Source organism: Trachurus trachurus (assembly GCF_905171665.1).
Source record: "Trachurus trachurus genome assembly, chromosome: 20".
Classification (NCBI taxonomy): Eukaryota; Metazoa; Chordata; class Actinopteri; order Carangiformes; family Carangidae; genus Trachurus; species Trachurus trachurus.
Window position 1 is genome coordinate 15,216,197 of NC_139911.1, and position 21,592 is coordinate 15,237,788.

The 21,592-nt window shown below is 42.6% G+C and overlaps 1 protein-coding gene across 2 annotated transcripts in view; it reads right to left on the reverse strand.

Annotated features, from left to right (window-relative positions):
- The window catches only part of LOC311004012 (collectin-12-like), a 36,737-nt gene that overhangs the window by 8,231 nt on the left and 6,914 nt on the right, over nucleotides 1-21,592 (reverse strand). For both annotated transcript variants that reach the window (XM_083995949.1, XM_083995948.1), the window contains exon 3: nucleotides 2,070-2,192. In XM_083995949.1, coding sequence (XP_083852075.1) covers nucleotides 2,070-2,192 — 123 coding nt within the window. The remainder of the gene's footprint in view (nucleotides 1-2,069; nucleotides 2,193-21,592) is intronic.

Genomic DNA, 21,592 nt, shown 5'->3' on the forward strand with positions numbered 1-21,592 from the left:
AATGACCTCATATTGTCTTTGGTCTTGTCAGTCAAAGCAACAGGCTGCAGGGAGAAGACAGAGGTCACTGATCCTCTGCCAAACATCTCAAGTTAAATTGCATCAAAACAAAAGCTCCACATAGAGGATGTTTCTCTGGGTCAGTGATGGAGGACAGAGAGAAGCACACATGTTAAGTGCATAGAGCACTCTGGGTCTCACTGCATAACCATCTGGAGCTGGGAGTGTGTTTAGGCTGAGCTGTGGTTCCCTTGACAGAGCAGCGCTTCAGTGCCAGTAAAAACCCAATTTCAGTGGGTTCTGCTGGAGTTGCATGGAGTTCACTCACTGCTCATCTGGGATCAATTAGGCCTGCATGAAAACATGCAGCATGGAACAAGAGGGACTGACTGAGCTCTGAGAGTGAGGGGACATCATTGTTAATGTACTCAAGACCAACAGATAACCCCTGAACATGTTAACTTCATGTCATTTTCACAAACTGAGAAGAAAAGGGGGACAAAAAGCAGTCGCATATGGGAATGTTTAGCACAATTACAGCAGGAACATTCAGAGTTCAGTACGCCGAGAGACGACCTGGAAAAAATGTGAGAAAGCCAACCAGGAAGTTCAGCTCCACAAAGCCTGAAGACCTTCCCCGGTTGGTGTGAGCTTCGGGGGTGTTGGTAAAATAAACTGAGACACGTTTGTGTGGTGGAGACAGAGGAGAGGGGACAGACAGACAGCGGAGACTGAAACTTAGAAGCTCTGTTGAACCATATTACAAAGAAAAGTGTTTTCTCATTTACCTCCAGTGGTACATGTAGATAGATTTAGGTAATTGAACAGACTTTTTTTGTGGTGCACTGCTCACAGTCTAAACCTAACAGCAACGCCGTCTTTCCCAAAATCTGCGACTCAGTCAGTTACTGTGAGCGCTTTTCATTGGAACTTCTTCCAACAGAAGAAATGGTCCCTATAAAACTGGCAGACAGTGAGGCCAAGAGTCACAGGATGAGACATATTGCAGAGGAATTCTTTAAATGTCATTTTCCAAAGCTCTGCACTGCAAAGTGAATTCCATTAATCTCCATTGTGACAGCAGAAATCTCTGAAAAATGTGTCTCGAAAACTGGACAAAAACTATTAATGAAACCATAACTACTGTACTTGCATTACCACTACTACTAATAATAATACATTTTATTTGTAATGCACTTTTCAGAAAAATAAATCTCAAAGTGCTACAGAGTAAAATCTGTGCATATGGTTTATGGCATATAAAATCAGCAGTAATATGCTCTTTTAAAAAGGTGGGTTTTCTGGCCACATTTAAAAGTGTCTACTAGAGGCTGCACATGTTAAAGGACATTTATCAAAAAATGCTTATTTGCTCTCTTATGAATTAGTTTGAAAAGACTGATACCACTGTCATATAAATATGTAGCTATATGAACCCTGAAAACATATCTGGCCTAGCTCTGTCCACAGGTATCCTTCTGTAACGTGGTCATTTGTCAGTCCTGAAGCCGAGACGCTGGTGAATGGTTTTTTGGGGGGGGATTTGAAAAAAGCTAGCTGTTTTTAGTCTTTATGCTAAGGTAGGCTGAGCTAAAATAAAGCGCAGCTGCCTCTAGGTTGATTATTTTATCTAAGTTGGAAAGTAAAATAATCCTCTGGTGAGTAAATGTATGTTTAAGGATGAACTCTGTTTGCATCTACCAGTGACTCCTGAAGTGTTTTTGTAGAAGGCGTGGTAGCGCTCTCCTCATATTTTCCATTAGTCAATAAATAATGACAAAGAAATGTCACATCATGCTTCATGGGCACGCAAAGGGACAAAGAGCTGCTTCTCGCCGTACTCATGAAGCAAGCTTTTCATTTCTTGGCAATGTGAGAAGAAACCAAATATCGGATAATTGTTGCGACGCCCACTCTCTCAGCACTCTGACTGAATCATTTCAACATTTTTAAAAAACAAACTGCTTCATCAAAGTGATGTTGATACATATTTGTCATCCTCCAATTGCAGCAGTTGCATCAGTGACATACTTAGGTTGTGGTTTAGTGAGAGAGGAACATCGTCTTACCTTTATATCCCAGTACAGCAACAGCGATGGTGAGGAGAGTACACAGCACATAGAGCAGAGCTATGGAGGTCTTCAGCGCCCATTCATTCTTACACTTGGTGCACTGGGTGCCCTCCTGGATCCCTGTGTGAAAACAACGAAGGATACCACATGATTCAACATGTATTTTTCTGAAGTGGAAAAGGTCTAAAAAGGACGCAGTGATAGCTAGGGACTCTCCACATCCAGGACTCCCACATCTGGACAAACAGTCTACATTAAAGAGTCCAGCAGTCCCCCCAGGGCCCAGGTGGTGAAGGGGCAGGGGACACAAAAACAATCCCCCCCAACTGACTTGTTTACACTCAGCGACATGCTTATTTTCCTGAACTCAGTCCTCACTCAACAAACCGCCTCTTTTTTGGTTGTTGTCTCTGTTGTGTGCAAAAATAATCTTCCCAGTGAGTGTTGTACACGAGAAACTGAAAGTCACTGGTGTATATAATGTATGTTTGTGTCACATAAAAACCTGCACCTTTGTAAATCTGCACTTTTTTTATTTTATTCTTACAGTGCCAGGACTGCCGGGCCAAACAGAGAGGCCTCAGCTTGAGGGGACACTTTATTTCTCTCCACAGATATCTTTCATGACAGGTGAGTGGCAGTAACCATGGCGCTGACAGTAACACAGCTGTGTTTCATTGTCAGGGCAGGGGGTTTTGGTTTTCATGCACCTGCAATCAAACGCACTTCACTCTTCCTCAAACATAAAAGGAATAGCTGTCATCTAACACGAACACAAAGAGGTCAATATATGACTATGACATATCCAGATGAACAGAAACACCACCGGAAAACCAGTCGGTTATCATCAACCTGTAAAGAGCAGGAACCAGGTAGTGCCAAAGAGTTCACCACACATCCAGTTCAAATGCATTTAAATGATGAGGTCATTCTTGAATAAATTTAAAACGCATTGCTGATTGGCTGGTCAGGGTCTCACTGCAAGTTTACAAGCCAAAGTTAACAACTTGACTCGCTCTTATGGGTGTGAAGGGATTGTTAATCATCACTAAGTGTTAGACCTCAGTTCAGCACTGAGTCCAGCTGGAAGCGAGGTCTCTTCAGCACCCGGCCAACCTGAGAGAACATTTACCGTAAAGAGCACATTCAAGATCGGCAAAAAAAAGTTGTAGTGGTTTTGATTTTTTGCCAACTCAAATGACACCACTGCCTTGCAAGCCAAATAACAGACCTACTTTACTTCATCTACGGTCCCAAACATGACGGTGCAAAGCTCATTAAACTCAGAGACTCACACAGTTTCTAGCAGGACATCTTTAGAGGAGCCAGACTGACCAGTTGGCCCGGCTGATATTGTGACAGATATGACCTTATTACAGTTAAAAATGGAAAAGCAGTGGGGTCCAAAAGTCTCTGACCTCATTCTCATTCCCAGAATTTGGGACCCCACTGCATGTTGTCCGAGAACAAGAAATTGCAATTTGCATGTGGAAATTGTGCCACCATTACTCTGCCAGTTTTCATCACATCTCTAAACCTTCATCAATTTCTTTTTTGGCCATTGGTTTATATGTCATTGCACAACAGTTGCCTACTGACTAATGCAACGGACAAAGAGTCACATTGGATTCATTTGGAGTTGTGTTGTGGGTGACTTAAAGTTCAATCTTCATTCACTTTTTAACACTTTTTTGCCCCCTGCCAAATATGTGACTCTTTAGCAACTAAATGTGTTCACCTCTGATTGCTAACTGTGTTAACTTTGTTGTTAAGCACTGGCACTGATTTTATTGGAGCTTTTTCACTTAAAGGAGCTTGTACTTTGCTAGCCAATGTTAGCTAACTGGCTAACGGTTAGTCTTCATGAGAGCTTCAGTCATTGTTATATTTGGGCGACTAGACAAGGGGATGGTGGCTAGCTGGTTAGCATGCTAACTTACATAAGAAAAGACGTGTTTGAAGTAGAATCAAAATAAAGGGTTGCATTAATGCTAATGTAAGCTATATAGTGATAGCATAACTGTTTAACTCGTTTGAAATGCTCATGAGAGCCACGAGAATGAACCAAAACTAGCAGGTCATAAAAACATTTGATATTGTCAAGAAAAAACTTGCATGCCTTTTAGATTACATTGTAATTTGACCAATATTTACAAAAAAAATATTGATTATAATGATAGCTTTAACCTGGCCTTTCTGAAGTGTTTTAATGTAATACTTCCACAGTTGCAACTCTTTGCCAACACAGATGACGGCACAGCCTTCGGGCCAAATAACTCTTCTACTTTTCTTTTTCTGCCCAAAACTGCATTGAAAGAAAGAAAGAAATTTTATCATGAACATGTGTTCCCAAGAATGGCAATGTAGAGGTCCATAAATTTCATCAGACTGTTTGAAGTCACGACATCTTTGCATAAACCAAATCAGCTTTTCGTGACTTTTGTTGGTTCCCTGCCAAAAATGTTCACATCTTCCAAAGAGAAGCAGGTCACTCTATGGGAACAAAGAGTTAGAACAGAAGTTGAGACGTGGAAAGTGAAAAGGCAAGATATAAGTATGAAGGAAGGAGTGGAGTGTTGCTATAGTTTTCTGCATGAATTATTGTACCACACATGAGAGTGACATCAGTGGTTAGCGCTCCAAAACATGGCTGCTGCTCATGTCCAAATCACGTAAAGAGCCTCTATGGGGCCCTGAAAATGCATTAACAAGTATTCATGCCTGAAAGACATTTGTCTTTAAAAGCTCAGCTCCAGTTCAGGGTGTGGAGCGAGTTAGTAAGCACAGAGTGGTTACCACAGCTGTGTTTGAGACGTCAGGAGTTACCCGTCTTCCCTCACCACTGGTTTAACTGTAAGCACAGAAGTGCACTCTGGGAATACAGCCATGACAAATGATTGCATTGAATCATTCATAACTGCTGACATGACATGTTTTGAAGTGTCAGCTCGTGCATGCTTCTATAATAAAGCAAGCATATCGGTTCATCAGTTCACAGTAATCATAGCTCTGCTGCCCAAATGTGCTGTTCCAACCCAAACACACTGACAGTGTTTACAAATCTGCCGTGCTGAAATGATACCAAAACACTTTGTAAGGGTATAAACGATTACACAGGCAAAAGGCTTTTCCATTTCACTGCACACATGAGTGATGATCTTCATATTCTTGGGGAATAACGGGAGAATTTTGGGTTGGCTGTCAAATACGGAGGACACCTGGCATAACAAAAAACACATGGCTGACAACACAACAACAAATGGAGAGATGTCAGCTCTGCAGCTTGTCTATGAGCACACAGAAAATGGACATCAGATGGAGCAGCTGTAATCCTTTCAGCCCCGAGTGTCGACACACCAGTGGGCTGTCCAGGGCTCCATCAGGGGTCGCGACCTGCTTGCTGTTCATTTCCCAGTGGGTCACTTCCTGGATGTGAAGCACAAATAAGGAAGGAGACAGATGCTGGACCAAACTATTGAATGAAGCTCCAGGATAATGGTGTTTTTTTTGTTTTTTTAAATGATCAGTGTTTCCTTTTTTTTTTTTTACATTCTTCCATGTGCTATTTTTTATGCCTCGCCGCAGAGGCATATTGTTTTCAGGTTGTCCATCCATCTGTCACATTCTCATGGACGCAACATCTCAGTAATGTCAGTAGAGACTTTTGCAACACAAATATTCACCAGGATGAACGAGGATGAACTTATAAGGCTTTTGGGGGTAAAAGGTCTAGGACATGGTGACCTCACAAAACACGGTTTTGGCCTTCTGAACCCCATATCTCCTCAATACCTTGAAGGAATTTCTTCAACTTTAATTAAAACATTCACCTGCACAAACTGATTGGATGGTCATCAAAGATAACAGTGAATTCACATAAATTCTATCAAGATTTCACACAAATGGTTACTATTTTACTAAACATGATGTCAGCTGAAACTTTTCTGAGTAGTGAAGGCAGACAACGATGATGCAGTAATCCTAGTTTTAAATATACAAATACATCATCAGCATAAGTGAGGATATCACAGCTCGTCTTCTTCCTATTCCTCTCTTTAGATTTTGTTTCTCAACTTTCATAGCTCACATTGCTCTGAGTATGTTGATATCAGCAGCAGCTAGATTACGCTTTGGGATTGGCACTGACATTTTTATTCTAATTATAGCCAGACTAATTAATAATGGATTTTTTGCCTGATTCTGATGATGTTGAAATACATGTGACAGACAGATATCATTTATCAAAGTGCTAATCAGAAATACACATATGATTAAATCAGAGACTGGTCATTTTGATGCTTTGAGCATGTATGAATCTTACTTACAACAAGTTAGTAGTTTCATTGATTTTATAAAGTCGCTGACTGGCTTATAACTATAATTTCAAAGGCATTTATATGATACCATTTGCCTGTGTTATGTAGGAATTACACAGGAGAGTGATATCATTGTGCACAGAGTGTATAAACATTTCCAAAGCTCATTTTTCAACTAAATTTAGATCAGTTTTAACTTTGACTCCTCGTTGTCCTTTAACCTGCAAATTACCAAAGCCACACTTACTGGGATGTGGCTTTGTGGTGTCATACTCATGTCCTCCTCTTCATGCTGCTTTTGGTAGCAGGGACAGAAATAGGTTATTTCAAGCTGGATTTGAAACATTTTGGGTTTCAGAACTACCAAGAAAGTAGGCTATGTATTGCATATGTAAACAATGAGGATCTAATAGGCCTTGATCCCACATGAAATACTATTGGAAAGCAAACATCATCATTTAGTAACACAGAGACACCTGGGATGTGACATGGCTCCACATTCTACAGCAACCGGCTGTTGACATGACAAACGGCCAGATGGAGATGAGACAGTCAGGACGAGCGTCTTTCACACATTCTCAGATATCTGTCACACTAATAGAGGCCAGATGCACAAATCCTAACACATGGATAAAATATCTTGAGGTTTATAGCACATGAAGTTTGGCTGCATGTGGAGTAATAAGTTCAGGCCTCATGATGCAGTAAAAAAAATGCTTCTGTGGGGACAAATTTCTCAATAAATATTAAAATAAGGAAGATGAGAACTTCAAGCAGACTGTGGAAAAACATACGTGAACACCGACCTCCTTGTTCACAGTTTAACATCAGAGTCTCGGTTTCCTTTAGTTTGGCTGCTCGTTCATTTAATCGGACACTGATTCGTCATCTTTCCCCTTCGCCTGCACAGTCAGGCGCAGCTGGATCTTACCAACCACAACCACAAAAACAACTATCGTCCAGGATGTTCAGACCACAGACTGACAACAACACTTTTACTGCTCATGGCACAACAAAAACGATGCTCCGAACACAAAGGGCCTTTCCAAAACAAGAACAACACACCAGTGGGGTTTCAATTTGAATGCTTCCCCTTTTGTCATTGTGTATTTTGGCTGGATAAAGACACTCATTGTTCCTGCAAATTCTATGTTGAAATGACATCCGGACAGCGTCCATCTTGGTGCTAATAAAGTGTCTCCAAGCCTGTGTATTTCATCCGCCTCGTTACATGAAACAAACGATCACCCAAACATCATCTTTTTCATCTCGACATGGCCATCAATCTGCCCTTGAAATGCCAAAACAACATCCAGGAGGCCATGGTTAAGCATCGCCGAAACATGGGCCCTGCTCATTAAAAGATAATGTTTATTTACTGTAAATAGCAGAGGGGACGCTATAGTAACGGATGAGAACACAAAGCAGTGAGCTGAGGTCACACAAGCTGTGATTTGGATCCCTGCCTTGCCTAACACACACTCAACCGCTTTCCAGTAACCAGAGTGCATTTCTACTCCAAGAGGGCAATCAGTGAATTATACCTGGCACCGAAGACAAAGAGAGTTCAAGACAAACTGCAACAGCGGATGAAGTCCTCAAACACTGGACCTCAGAGAAGTCCACGCAGCAACATCACAAAGGGAATATTCTTTGTTACAGCTAAAGCTCTGTGCTCAGTGCCCACAGCTAAAACATCAAATATTGTGGAGACGGACAGAGAGGGAGAGAGAGAACTTTTTTATCTTTCACTTCTTCTATTTTCACAGTGTCTGACTGGTTGAAGAAAAAAGAAAATAAAGAGAGAGAAGGGAAGAAAGAACGATAGGGAGGAATGAAGGAATGATTGAAGTTTGAAGAAATGAAGGAAAATGGAAGGACAGACAGAATTCAACAGTACAGATGAAAGAAGACTGGTATCATATAAAAGAACCATGCATTTGTGCTGTCATGTGAATTAAATTAGCAGGACAGTTGTCTGTTGATGTAGCATTACCTTACACTGGCATGTGTTTCAAGTTGTGTTTCAAGTTGTGTTTCTGGCCACCTGATGGATGTAAGATTTAATATTAACTGTTTTGGTCTTTTACAGCTGCTACATGCTCCTTATATGATGATAAAAGGAGGTTCTATGGGTTCAAACCCTCGGCCTGGGGCCTTTCTGAAGTTTGCATGTTCTCCCTGTGCCTGCATGGGTTCTCTCCATGTTCCTCCAAAGACATGCACATTAGGTTAAATGGTAGTACCCATAGGTGTGAATGTGAATTTGTTCAGCCCTATGATAGATAGATAGGCAATCTGTCCAGGGCATATCTCACCCTGTCTTTCACAAAATACTGTCATTTTTCTGCAAACAAAAGCGACTATAAAGAGCTCAAAATAACCTGAAAGATGCTAAAATCACGCAAAAAAAGTCTAGTACCTGAGTAAACTCCACCCTTCGACTCACATTACATCACAAAGACAGGAGGCAGCTGCTGCCCACCACATCGACCCATCTACCTCGGCTGATTGTGAAATACGTTTTTTTGCCGCGTGCCAGAGCTGAAGCTGGTTGTTTCAGAAAGCAGTCATCTACCTTGCCATCTGTCCTTCATTACTCAAACAGAAATAAGAGGTTTTTACAAGATCTCTGATACACTGTAATCTAAGCCAAGATGTTTTACAGTCAGGAGGGAGATGATGGCCCAGTGAATGACTCATACGCAGCTCGGCTTTCTCAGTGGCATGGTGAGGTGGCCTGCACTGTTTCATGTGCTGCGGCAGTGTGTGTGAGTGAGCGCACTGGTCCATGACTTTCAGTGTTTGTGCACATAAATCAGTGACTTTTAACCGTGGCTTAAATTTTGAAGAAAAATAACTCCTGTTGAATATTAGCAGTTGGTGATGTTTGATGTTATCCAGGACTAACTCTTTGCCGTACCAAGTCTCTCTCGGCCTGCATGCCGTAGAGACATTTAGTTCAGTTGGCGATTTCCTACTAATAAACATTTCCTAGAGTGTTTCAGGTGTGAACTTTATGTTTTGTTACTGAGATGAAGGAGCTTCTCATGCAAAGAAAATGTGGCTTAAAAAACTTTCTGGAAACGGCAAAAAGAAAATAGTCCTTGAAATGACAGTTAAATCACCAGCAGCTCTTGTAACAGCACTTTTGGGTCCACTTTCCACTGAAGGAACATGCATCGAGAGGTGTCGTGCTTCCACAGCTAATGCACAAGGCTCTCGTGTACAAGAGGTCCTGGCTGGATGGTTGCTCCACCTAATAACTGCCTGTTTAACAGCTTGGACAATGTATCCTGTCTTACAACATGCCCACTGCGCTCACTCCGAGGCCGTACCTGCCAATGATGTAATCAGAGGAAGTGCAGAATTAGGGTTAGAGGGTTCTGAGTTCATGGGATGGCTCTGGGGCCCTGCAGGAAACTGACACCACCCCAGCTCCATGTGTGGCCTGATTCAGGCTCCATCTCTTTTATTGCATGTGATGGAAACCATGCGCCTCATCACAGGAGACAGACAGGCATGAGGCTGGGGGTTATATGTGAATGAAAGAGGAGTGAGAGGATGAGTGAGGACAGGTTTGATAACACCGACCCCCATTCACACAAGGATGAATTTTGGAGGAGAACAAAATGTTCAAAAATACGCGAGACGGTTGGGAAACGGAGCGATTTAAAAGATCTTAGAGGTGGAGAGAAAGCAGTGATGGATGGAGTGTAAAAACTGTTAACGCCTGTCACAACCACCAGCAGCCAGCCAAGTGTGATGTAAGGACTGCAGGAGAGAGAAAAAAAACAAACACTGACAGGATCTCTCTGACTCCGCTTTGTATATCACATCCAACAAAAGGCATTGTCAAAATGTGAGGCAACCAACATTACAGCATCCAGCAGCTCTCCAAGGCTCCAGCTGTCTGCCACCTCGCTGCAGGGGAGAGAGGCCCAACTTTTTTTTTCCACATAAAGATGTAACACAGATCTACTTTGATCTGATTAGATTCATATTAAAACGAAAACACAACATTTGGGTTAGTTATCAATACATGGCAATAAATTGGCTTTAAATGCATAAAAGTTGTTTCCACAAGTGAAACATAATAAAACGTCTGAGCTTGTAAAGAGCAACATAGTCCTTTAAGTCTACATGTATATGCTGCAAACTGTCTTTGTCCACTTTAGAGAAACACTGAAGGACCTTATCATATCATATCATATCATATCATATCATATCATATCATATCATATCATATCATATCATATCATAGGGAATCCTCATTAACATTAACAGTCATTCAGAGCTGTGTTTCAAGTGAATGTAAATCCAGTATTCCTAGTAGCATATATTTTAGCTCTGTTTTTACTATCCACCAACCATTAATAGAGACATCTGGCTCTCTGCTGTTTACATGCTGTCATTCCGACATCCCACCACTCCGACATCCCACCATTTAGACATACCGCTATTCCGACATACAGCTATTCCGACATACAGCTATTCCGACATGCGAACACCAGCTAATCTCTAACTCTGTCTGTTGTTTGGTGCTGGAAAGTGGAAACTACACTCAAATAGGCAGTAAAATAACAAAAACAATAAGCTAAAAGACGTTAAAACATTCTCTGGAGTCATTTGATCAATTGCTAACATGAAAATATTAATAGGAAATAAAGTCCACAATTGATTAGGAGGTTATATAACTATAAACTTTCCTTCCCAATGATAATATAAAAGGCTGCATGCTAAAGAAAGAGTGAAACATCAAAGCAGAACAATCTACACCAACAGCTCCTCAGCTGTAATTAACACTGGTGAGACACAGAGCAGGCCAAGCGGCCCCCGCCTCTCATCCCACCAGTCAATGACTGATAGTAAATGTGGAGAAATAAACATTTCCAAAATGCTTTTCAGATGAGCTGTGGTCAGACGGAGGCTGCGACAGCATCCGTGGCATCTCCTGTCCTGCAGCACCACCCCCTCCCACGAGCCCGGAGGCCCCACTCGACTCTGCTCAGACTCAGCGCTCGCTGCAGTTACACAAACAGGTCGTCTTTCCAGAAAACTACATCAACAATGGAGTGGAGAGCGGGAATGGACTCACTCAGCTCAGGGATTTGGGGCCCACGGAGTGACTTGGGTTTTAGTTACAAAGCAAAACATCGGAGCTTAGGCACCCCAAACGTTGCAGCTCTGTAGTAAGTGTGTGTTTCTTTGTGTGTCTGTCTGTGTGTGTGTGTGTGTGTGTGGCCCACTGGTTAATGACCATCACATTAACATCCAGAATTCGATAGCCCTGCCTGCGCTCAACTACACCATCAGCAGAAAGAAGAGAGTTCAAAGTGAGAATGCAGGAAAACGGGACAAGAAAAACAGCAGAAACACTTTATCTGAGGAAAAACAAGATTCAAAGGCTGCTGGTCGTCACTCAGCTTCCATTCAACCGTAACAGCAGCGCCTCGCTATATATCAGTGCAGCTTTGGAATCAATAGTTTATGGGTCGTATAAAGAAAAATGCAACCAAAGACAAATTTGAAGTTTGAAATCTCATGCAGCCTGGACCTGGACCAGAGACTCAGCCTCCTAAACCTCATCTGATGGATGTCCACTCTCTCCTGCATGGGTCAGCCCTCCTGCCGGTTGCTTCAGGTGCCAGTCAAAACGTGAAACCCGCTACAAAGACTCTGAGTGCCGACTGAGTTGCTGGCAAGTACTTCAAGGAAAAACAAACAGCTGAATGTAACCAGTTGAAGAGAGGCAGAAATAAAATAAATAATGTGACATTTTCCCTCTGATGAGCAGCTGGGATAATAAACCACAAAATGGTATTTGAGGCATGCCCTTCTCTGACTCTGCTGCTCTTTTTGGTGATTTTGGAAATTCTTATGGGAAATGAGAGCAAGTTGGACTGCACGTTTTCTCTAGTTTATCTTCATTAGACCTCTCCAGGACACACACACACACACAATGTTTTATGCTGAGAAAGACTGAATGAAAAGAGAATCAGGGCAATGGATGGATGCTGGCTGCAGTCTGAGGGGGGAAAAAAACATGTTTCTTTGATTGACAGGTATCTCAACCCATCACGCTCATCAACCAAGGTGTGGTTGACCTTCCCACATCTCTGGCTGACAGATGTGCATTGCTCTTGCCATAATTATTACAACAAACCATAAATCATGAACCTGTTTTATATTGTTTCTGGTCAGAGTGGGTGTCATTGATTGTCAGCATGGTAACACTGTGGTTAAGATGACAAATCTTTGGGTTTAAGAGTCTGTCTTTATATTTGTGAAACTGTCTTACTGGCAGTATACACATCTACATTAATCCTGGTGTAACACTATACACACCATGTCTAAAATATCTTTTTGAATTACCATCTTAACTCAATTTAAAAAGTGATGCACAGCATTTAAAAATAATACATAAAACATCTCCATATGCCTGCAGTGACTGTATCTAACAGGGACCATGAGGTTCCAGTTAAACACTCATACATTTATGCATGCACGCATAACAAATCCCCAGATAAACAGAAAAGTGAGATGTTTCGTGTTTGATTCTTATCTTCTGTCTGTTTTGACAAGACTTAACAGTTTTCTTCTGTTTTAAATATCTTCGAAAAAAGAGATAAAAGAGCTGGTCTTAATCATTTTTCAGTCACTGTGATGTTTCACTCCTGCACTTCATGTCCTCCTGCTAAAACAATGTCTGAAATGTAAATGTGCTGAACTGCAGTTCCTGTGCTACGGAGGCGCCGGCCAGATAAAACCCTGAAGCAGCGAAAGGATCGTGCGCATTATTAGGATATTTAACAGGAAGCTTGTTTGGGGAAACTCTCCATGGGACAGTTCTTGTAAAGACTGTGCCCAGGATCGGCTAAAGTCATCCCCAACGTTTGGCCACGTTCACCACTGACTCCGCCATATGGACGGAGAACCGGTCTTCACCCGGTGGAGGAACATGTTTCCTCCTGGACTGATCCACTGTGGACTGATGTTCTCTACCCGAGCCGACGGTTTGCTGGTTTGTGCTCGCTACCACTGGTGTCGCTTGTGGGTAACGTTGGTATAACATTATGGTCATGGCGGAGAGAGCCGCTCTGTGATTTGGGGTTCAGGTTATAATAAGAGGCTCTATCATTTAACAGTGGCTTTGAGGGGACATGGAGGGCTGTAAAATATGGATCGGACTGTGGTCTGTGTGTTGACAGGTGGTTGAAAACCATAAAGAGGCTTAGAAGAATATCAGATACACTATGTGTAAAGGGAAGAGGTAGTATAATGAAGTACAGGATGTGATATGTAGTTTGTGGTTATATTATCTTAACATTAAGCATTTTTTTGGCTGTTATTTCAATGTGAAGCCATGACCGGTATCACTGTAACACTATGTAAGTAGAGGAGGAAATTTTTTGGACAAAACACGACTGCTCGGAAAGTGGAAAACTTCAGGACGGAAAGAAAGAAATTACAACCACTTGTGCGATTTGCTCTGCACAATAATTCATATTTCAGAGTGAGCGCAGACCACATGATGTTGAGTTATACAGAATTGTGCACTTTTCTTCCAAATGCTGAGAGGCCTCCAAAGTCAACAATATCAAGGAGCAGGTTAAAAGGCTGGTGGGGATGCTCTAACAATGGAAATGCCTTCTCTTTGCATGCAGCATCACGGGTGCTGGGAGCTCCCTTCTGGGTGGCCCTGCACATCTGCGTCGGATGCGAAGGCGTGGCGTCAGTGTGAACGACAACAAGCCACCCCCGGTCACGAGGAAAGAGGATGAACGACGTCTGCACGTTCAGGCAGACGCGCTGCGCTCCAGACATGAGGATGGCGTGCTGCTCTATAACTCGGTCTGGGAGATGAAGCATCAAGAGGGGGAGGAGGAGCTGTCTCACATCTGGGGTAGTGAATCAACCAGTTAGTGAAAGTGATAATCAGCACCAGACAATGGCTTTAAATTACACTCCACTCCACCATTGAGGAGTTCAGGTGATGATCATCACTGCTCCAAAAAGTGAGATCTATTCACCAAAAAAGCAATTTGTAATCACACTTCTCTCTTTCCCAGCAGCTGCAGCGTCGCCTGATTTGAAATATTTACATGAACATGATAGAATTTACTTTAGGGAACAATGTGACCTTTCAGCAGTAGTATTTTACATCTTTAGGAAAAAGTGTGAGATGTTTGTTTCCATCCAAACAAAAGAGATAAATGATACGAATCAGCTTGTCTCCATAGTGACAACCACAACAAGAGGAGAACATTTGTTCTGCTACTGTGCATCTGCACAAAGACACTTGTGTTGCTGTAAACTCTGACTGTTTCTACAAATTACTGTGATGCTGTGATCCTCCCATACATGATGGGATGTTAGAATCACTGACCATCGGATACAGACTATTGTGACCGTGATTGAACAATATTATTAACACAAAGTCTGTACGTCCAGAGAAGCTTTAGCTCAAAAGTGGAGTTCCCAGATGATGTTTGAAGTTTGACGCACTGTTCTTTCATAAATGTTTTGAATAACCAGATGCATGCATGATAAGCACTGTGCAGAGCTCCGAAAGGTGCCAGAAAGTGAATTTAGTGAATTCCCTCCGTCTGCAGGCTGAGCCACACATGGAAAATGTGATAGTCATTATGCATCTGACAGGGCTTTGGAGCCGAACACTATTCCTCTCCACTTCAACTCCCCTCTGCAAACCAGGAAGCTGTAGGTTGATCTTGGCAACCGTCGCAGTCGTTTTTTTTTTTCCCCCCCTCCCTTTCATTAACATTTTGGACTGTGAGGAACAGATTTAGTGGGTTTTATTACTTACACTAAAAGAGGAGGAATTAGAATCCCCAGATTCACTGTTAAAATGTGGCTGTGTGTTCGGCTGCCGGAGGTGTTGCGGAAATTTTAGCGTTTTTGGGACACAGGAGACTCACATAGATAAAAGTTTAAGGTTGTACTACTGAAGTGAGATGTTGTGTGTTATTCTAAAGCTGAACACACACACACACACACACACACACACACACACACTGGAGGGAATACAAAATGCCTATAGAAGCATGTCCCTTGCAGAACAAAGAAGTGCAGCCTTGCCAAAGTCAAACTCAGGAGACATTACAGGCAACGCAGGTGTCTTGGAGCTCTCTCCCTCTGTTCTGCTGGTCTTTTATTTAATTACTAATTCAATGACTCAGACCCCCTGAAAGGCTCTTAAATAGAGGTGACGCTGAACTCCAGAAACCACTCTCCTGACATCTGCACATGGGTCACATCAAGGACACTGAGGTTATTACAGTGTGTGAGCGCTGGAGGACGGGGCGGGGGGATCAATGGGGGTTCGCTGCTTTTCCTCACTCTTAAAGGGGGGAGTCGGAGAAGTCGCTGACACTCGGATGATCACAGGCCGGATTGAAAATAGCAGCTAACTACCAGCACATGTGCTCTGGCAGCAACATCAGCGATCGACGCCTGCTCTTTGCATTCATCGCCTGGAGTCGTGTTACTGCTGCTTCATTCAGCCTAATGAAGGTGTAACAGAGAGCGAAGGGAGAAGGAGGGGGAGGAAAGCTTGGACCCAAGTTTACAGGATATTTCAGAACCGACTCTGTGATGTTAAAACCATTTGTTGTGCTGGAGTTCCTCTACCTGCTGTCCAGTGGTGAAACATGTATCCAGATCATTTCCTTAAAACGACATTCCACCGATACAACACGCCAAAGCTGATTAGCCAGGCCTGACAGCTACACTCAGCCTGGGAAAGAGGTGTTGTGTAACATCTTTTGTGGATCAATTGATAGAATTCAGCTATCATAGGATTAGAGACTTTTTTTTCTTTTTTTTTTTTACAGAAAATCTGCAAAGTGTTTGCTTTGTGTTTGAAATATGTTGCATTAACCTGCCAGGAAGTGTCTACCACAGAAGTTACTCACAGCTCACATCAACATCCCTTCACACTCCTGGGAAAGTGAGACTAAAACCAAGCAATAGGGACACGTCACACTGTCCACTGTGATTTAATCCAAATTTAACTCATATTGTGTCAAAAAATATCAGTGCACATTATGTAATTGTACTATAATCACACAAGTGACTTGAAATGCTTTGATGATCAAAGTTGCATCATATGAAATATGTGATCCATATTCATCTTCAGTTGAGCAGGTCGTGTAAATTATTATTATTTTTTTTTACATCTTTTGCTGTTTAAAGTAAAACAATGAGCTAAAAGTTGCTAAAATGCTCCATCGAGCTGAAGGGAATTTGAGATTGGACCGAGGATGAATCCCTAAAGATTTTTTTTTTTTTTTTTTTTGCCGCTCTCATCTGATTCATAGTTAATAGAAAATCATCTAATCTGCTCGTAGACATCACTGCCAAAGGACGCATTAGTCTTCTTGAAGTTGTGTAAGACTGAGTTGAGTAGAAGCGCCTCAGAATTATACTTGAAAATAGCGTGCGTGTAACTCGAGGGAAAAATAAATGATAAGTTCATAAAATTCCTCAGAGCAGCTGCCATTCTCCTCCTGGCTGCTTCTCTCTCTCCTCAGACAGTTCTGTTGGATTCCAGGTTGAAAGGATTGAATTATAACAGAGATAAGACTCTGTCAAAATGTCTGCGAGCGAGAGGAATGAAGGCCTGTGACGAGCCGCAGCACACAGCTAATTATTCTCTAACTGCACTAATGTGGGTGCAATATGCTCTTATGTCATAAAGGTGTGTAGCTGGTGCCTCAGATAAACACTTCCAGCTGGAACTTGTACCGTTACGACTCCCTCCTTCGCTTTATCTGCTGCCATCACGCACACACTCACACGGGCCTTATCTCCTCACAAAGAACTCCTCTCATGCTCCTCCAAAGCCATCCATCCACTTCCTGCTCTTCTCTTACGACCGGCTGCGTCTCCTCCACCTTCTCCCGCTTCCTTTCCCCTCCCCTCCCACCTCCGGGAATGAAATACCCTCTCTCTCTCACCCAACGCCCCCCACCCACCCACCCACCCCCGCTCTTCGTCATCATCACCGAGCATCTCGGTGTTATCTCTCCTCCCGTCTGTCCTGTGGTCTGTCCTCTCCCAAAACGAGATAGGAGGAAATCCCTGACCCCAGGTCTGCACATCATCTTATTGTTTACACCCCGAGGCCTCAGTTTCAACAGCTCGCTTCAACAATCTCTGCGTGAACTCTCCGCTGCTCTGAGAAAATAAGACTTAAGCCTGACGTGAAACTGAGACCTGTTGCTGGTTTCTGTAAGCCACTGACTTTATTTTTTTAATCACATTATACTTCATTATTTCTGGCTGTTTCCTTGGGAAACATAATTCGTAGCGTTGGCTGACATTCATCTCGCTCTCTCTCGCACCAACACGCACACTTAGATCTCGTCTTTCTCTTCTGACACCACCTTAATGTCTCCCTGGCCCTCTAACGTGCTTTTAGGAGATTTTTGGGTGAGTCTGAAAGCTTTTGGGCGTGGACATTAAAACCAAATAGAGAATCTCCTCCACATGGCACTAGATGGCACAAAGAAGCCAAAATCAAAATACTAAGATTAAAAAAAAAAAGAAAAAGAAAAAAGAAAGAAATTGCTCAAGAAGTGCTGAAAGTGCAAGAACTGCAGCAGACGTTTTGATTCTCTGAGGTCAAAGAGAGCAAGAGCACACACGTGTGTTTATACTGAATGAGCATAACAAGTGAACAAGTCAGGGGGAAGCAAATCAAAGATAATGAAGAACAGGTGTTTTGGAGGACTGATACATTTCAATAGGACTAAAAACTGCTTCAAAAGGCCTGAAAACCAATTTCTTCAATTGATGTTCCCTTGTATTCTAATTATCGTGAAGAGCCAAGTGGATGTGTTATTATGTGTGTTCTGTATTAATGTCTATGGAGCAGGCATTTAAAGATGACTTCCCCATAAAGATAGCAGGTTACAAATGAGACCGCTGTGGTATCCAAGCTTTTGTCTTTAGGCATGAGCCAAATTTGAGTTCCTGATCTTTGCCAGACAAACTCTGTTTTACTGCTGGTCTGTGTCAGGGAGAGCGGGAGGCTGCACTAAGTGCTTCACCATCTCTGTCTGCTTTCTACAACAGGTGTTTGACCTGCCGCGAGCTCAGGTCAACTTTACCCTTTAAGTACATCTCAGTCTGGAGCATTCACAAGAGCTCAGTCTGAAGCACCTCACCAAACTTTAAACTTGCCTCCACAGATTTTTGGCCATTTTGGCTAAATACAAACACATTTACATATTCCATAAGGTACTTTAACCTTATCTTTTCAGCAAGCAGTTGCTTGTCTTTCAGATATGGAGCAACATTATCAGTAATTTGGGGTTATCCACAATGTCCTTATCCTACTACTACAGCTACTTTTTTGCCTGTGTTTGATTATGGCGATTGTGTATATGTGTTTCAACCAGCTGTCTACAACCCTTGACTCCGGTCTACCAATGTGCACTGAGGTTCATCACTGGTTGTAGCCGCCTCACCCACCACTGTGAACTCTATGCTAAAGCTGGCATGCCTTCCCTGAACGTGAGGTGGTTCACACACTGGATGACTCTGGTCTACAAGGCTCTTCTTGGCATGGTTCCTGCTTATTCATGTACTTTTCTTTGGAGAACTGGAAGCTGCCTTACGTTCAAATTACATTTAGTATCTCTCTGCTCCTGAACTGAAATGGGAAAAAAAGCATTCAGTTTCTCTGCTCCCTCTCCTTGGGATGCCCTCCAATCTGAGCTGAAGTTATCAGAACTTGTTTCATTGGGAGTTTCCCGCTCTGTCTTAAAGGTGTACAGAAATGGCCGTTTGTCCTGTTTGTCGCGCCGAGTTGTCCCGAGCTGCAACACGAGTTTACCCGAGTGAGGAAAACGAATTTGATTGGTCGTTATCGAGCGGGCGGGATATTCAAAGCTTGGGGCGAGCCCGAGCTCCGTGTGTGTGTGCGTGTCTCAGACGTTGAATGACGGATTACGGATCCAATATCAGTGGCTGGTGAATCGTGTACAGGCTGACGTATAATCCGTGCGCCTGCATTATCCAATGCGAAAAAAAAAATACACACTTTCATCCCGGATTTACTCAAAAATAGAATTTTGCACAAAGTTTGGCCTACAACGTCTGAAAGATGAGTTATCACATTAATTTTATCACCCAAAGTGGGCTCAAATTCAATTTTCTTTTCTGTACACCTTTAAGATACCAACAACGGAAATCCTTCGAACAGTGCCTATGTTCATAAATTGTTACTGTAACAATAACAACTGCACTTTATTTGTCAAATTTGCTCGCACTTTATATTTCAATGTTTTGTTATTGTTGTCCATACCTGTCTTGTTCATTATGATGTGTGCTACTGCCTTCTTGGCCAGCTCTAGCTCTACTTTGGTCTCCAAGTTGCTGATACATGTCCATTAGCATTTATCAGCTATAGCTACATGGTCTGCTGTTCTAAACTGGGCAGTTATTTCACTGAAAGACTGCCTGAAACTGGCACAACAAAGTTATGAACGATTTAACCAAAATAATGAGCTGAGAGATGCTAAAACGGTAATTTAGCTGAATGTAATTAAGTATTATGAAATGCGAACGAGAGTGAGAAAATGCAAACGTTAGCATCAAAGAGAGAAGAAACAAAAAAAAAGAAACAAGTGCGAGCCTAACACAACCACATAATGATAATAAATGTGTTTGCGAAGGCATGCTGACTAAGTCTCAAGGCCAGAGGAAATTTTTTGACAGTGGTATGGCAGACAGTGGAGAAATCTTTGTACATTTTACAGAAGTATTAAGTGATCAAGAAGACCTGCCACAAAATGTTTTATATGAAAGAACCAAGAGGCAGAATTTCAGAAAACCACAACACAACACTGCGAAAAGGCCAAAAAGCCACAGCAAAGTGCACAAAAATCCTCATCAGACTCTCTGACAAACAAACTGCAAAATCTCACGAGACAGTTTGTATTAAACGTGTCAGTGTCTGACAAGGGCAGGCTAGTGATGTTAACACAACCATGTTAACAGGGATGGATGAGGTGGCGGGGTGAGCTGTCATTATGACTACGGCTAAAGGTGCCTGTGAAGCCGGGGGAATGCTCTTTGCCAGAGAAACCCACCGGACCGAACCAAGCCCTGGCGATGCTGACACAGCTGGTTCCAGGCACACAGACACCCCAACGCCGCACTCGGCTCCAGGAATGTTCCAGGCCATGCTGGAGAAACCATAACAAGTGCAGGAAATAGATTAGTGCACTCTGGGTTCCACACCGGCCACAAACCTCCTGAGTCCGGCTTCTCCGAACCCACATGTGTGGGAACAGCAGACACAGCAGCAGAGGGAGTAAGACCCCCATACAGACATCGGGGGAGATCCCATGAGAACCTGCTGCACGGAGCCATCAGGTCTCATCTATTTCACTACTTGCTCTGACTTCTACCTGGAGACCAACATGCAACTTCCAGTAACCCCCCACCACTCCCCCTCCAGGGCCCATCGTCCAGTATTAGCATCCAGCCTCGCATGGCATGAGATCCAGCACAGTGTAGTGGTGAATGCCATTTATGTAACTGTAACTTTACTGAACTGTGAAAAATTACATCTTTTATTTGACAGGGGCGGCTTGCACTTTACTTTTTTGGTTCTCTCGCCTTACCTCCTCCCCTGTATTTCCAACTCAGGTCTCATTCCTTTATAGAACAGGGGAAAACACATTGCAACAGTTTAATTTAATATTGGACATTTGTTTGTATAAGCTGGGAAATAACTGCGGGCCTGTTTCATGAGGTTTGAGTTGCTCGCTAACTTAATGTGGCCTAAACACAGGGTCAAGACCAAAGCTACGTATGTGTCCAAAAACATTAAGTGACCTTGGTGGACCCCATGTGTACATGTTTTGTTTTTAAGGCTCAGTGATGCAGCACATTCAATTTGAAACAAAACACTGACATAGACTTAATATACTGAAATGCCAATGTCTGCGTCATTTATAGTGGGTTTACATTAATATAGCAAGAAGTGAGAAGGAGAAAATGGCTTTTTCACGCATCGTGCCCAAAGTTTGTAAGTTATCGGACAGGCGATCACGTGACGTAAAGTAAAAAAAAAAATCATCAGGTTTAATATTACATGGAAAGTCCTTTGCCTGCTTTAAGTCTTTGAGCCACAGACTTAAGCAGAAGACGCTCTCTCAGGACTCAACT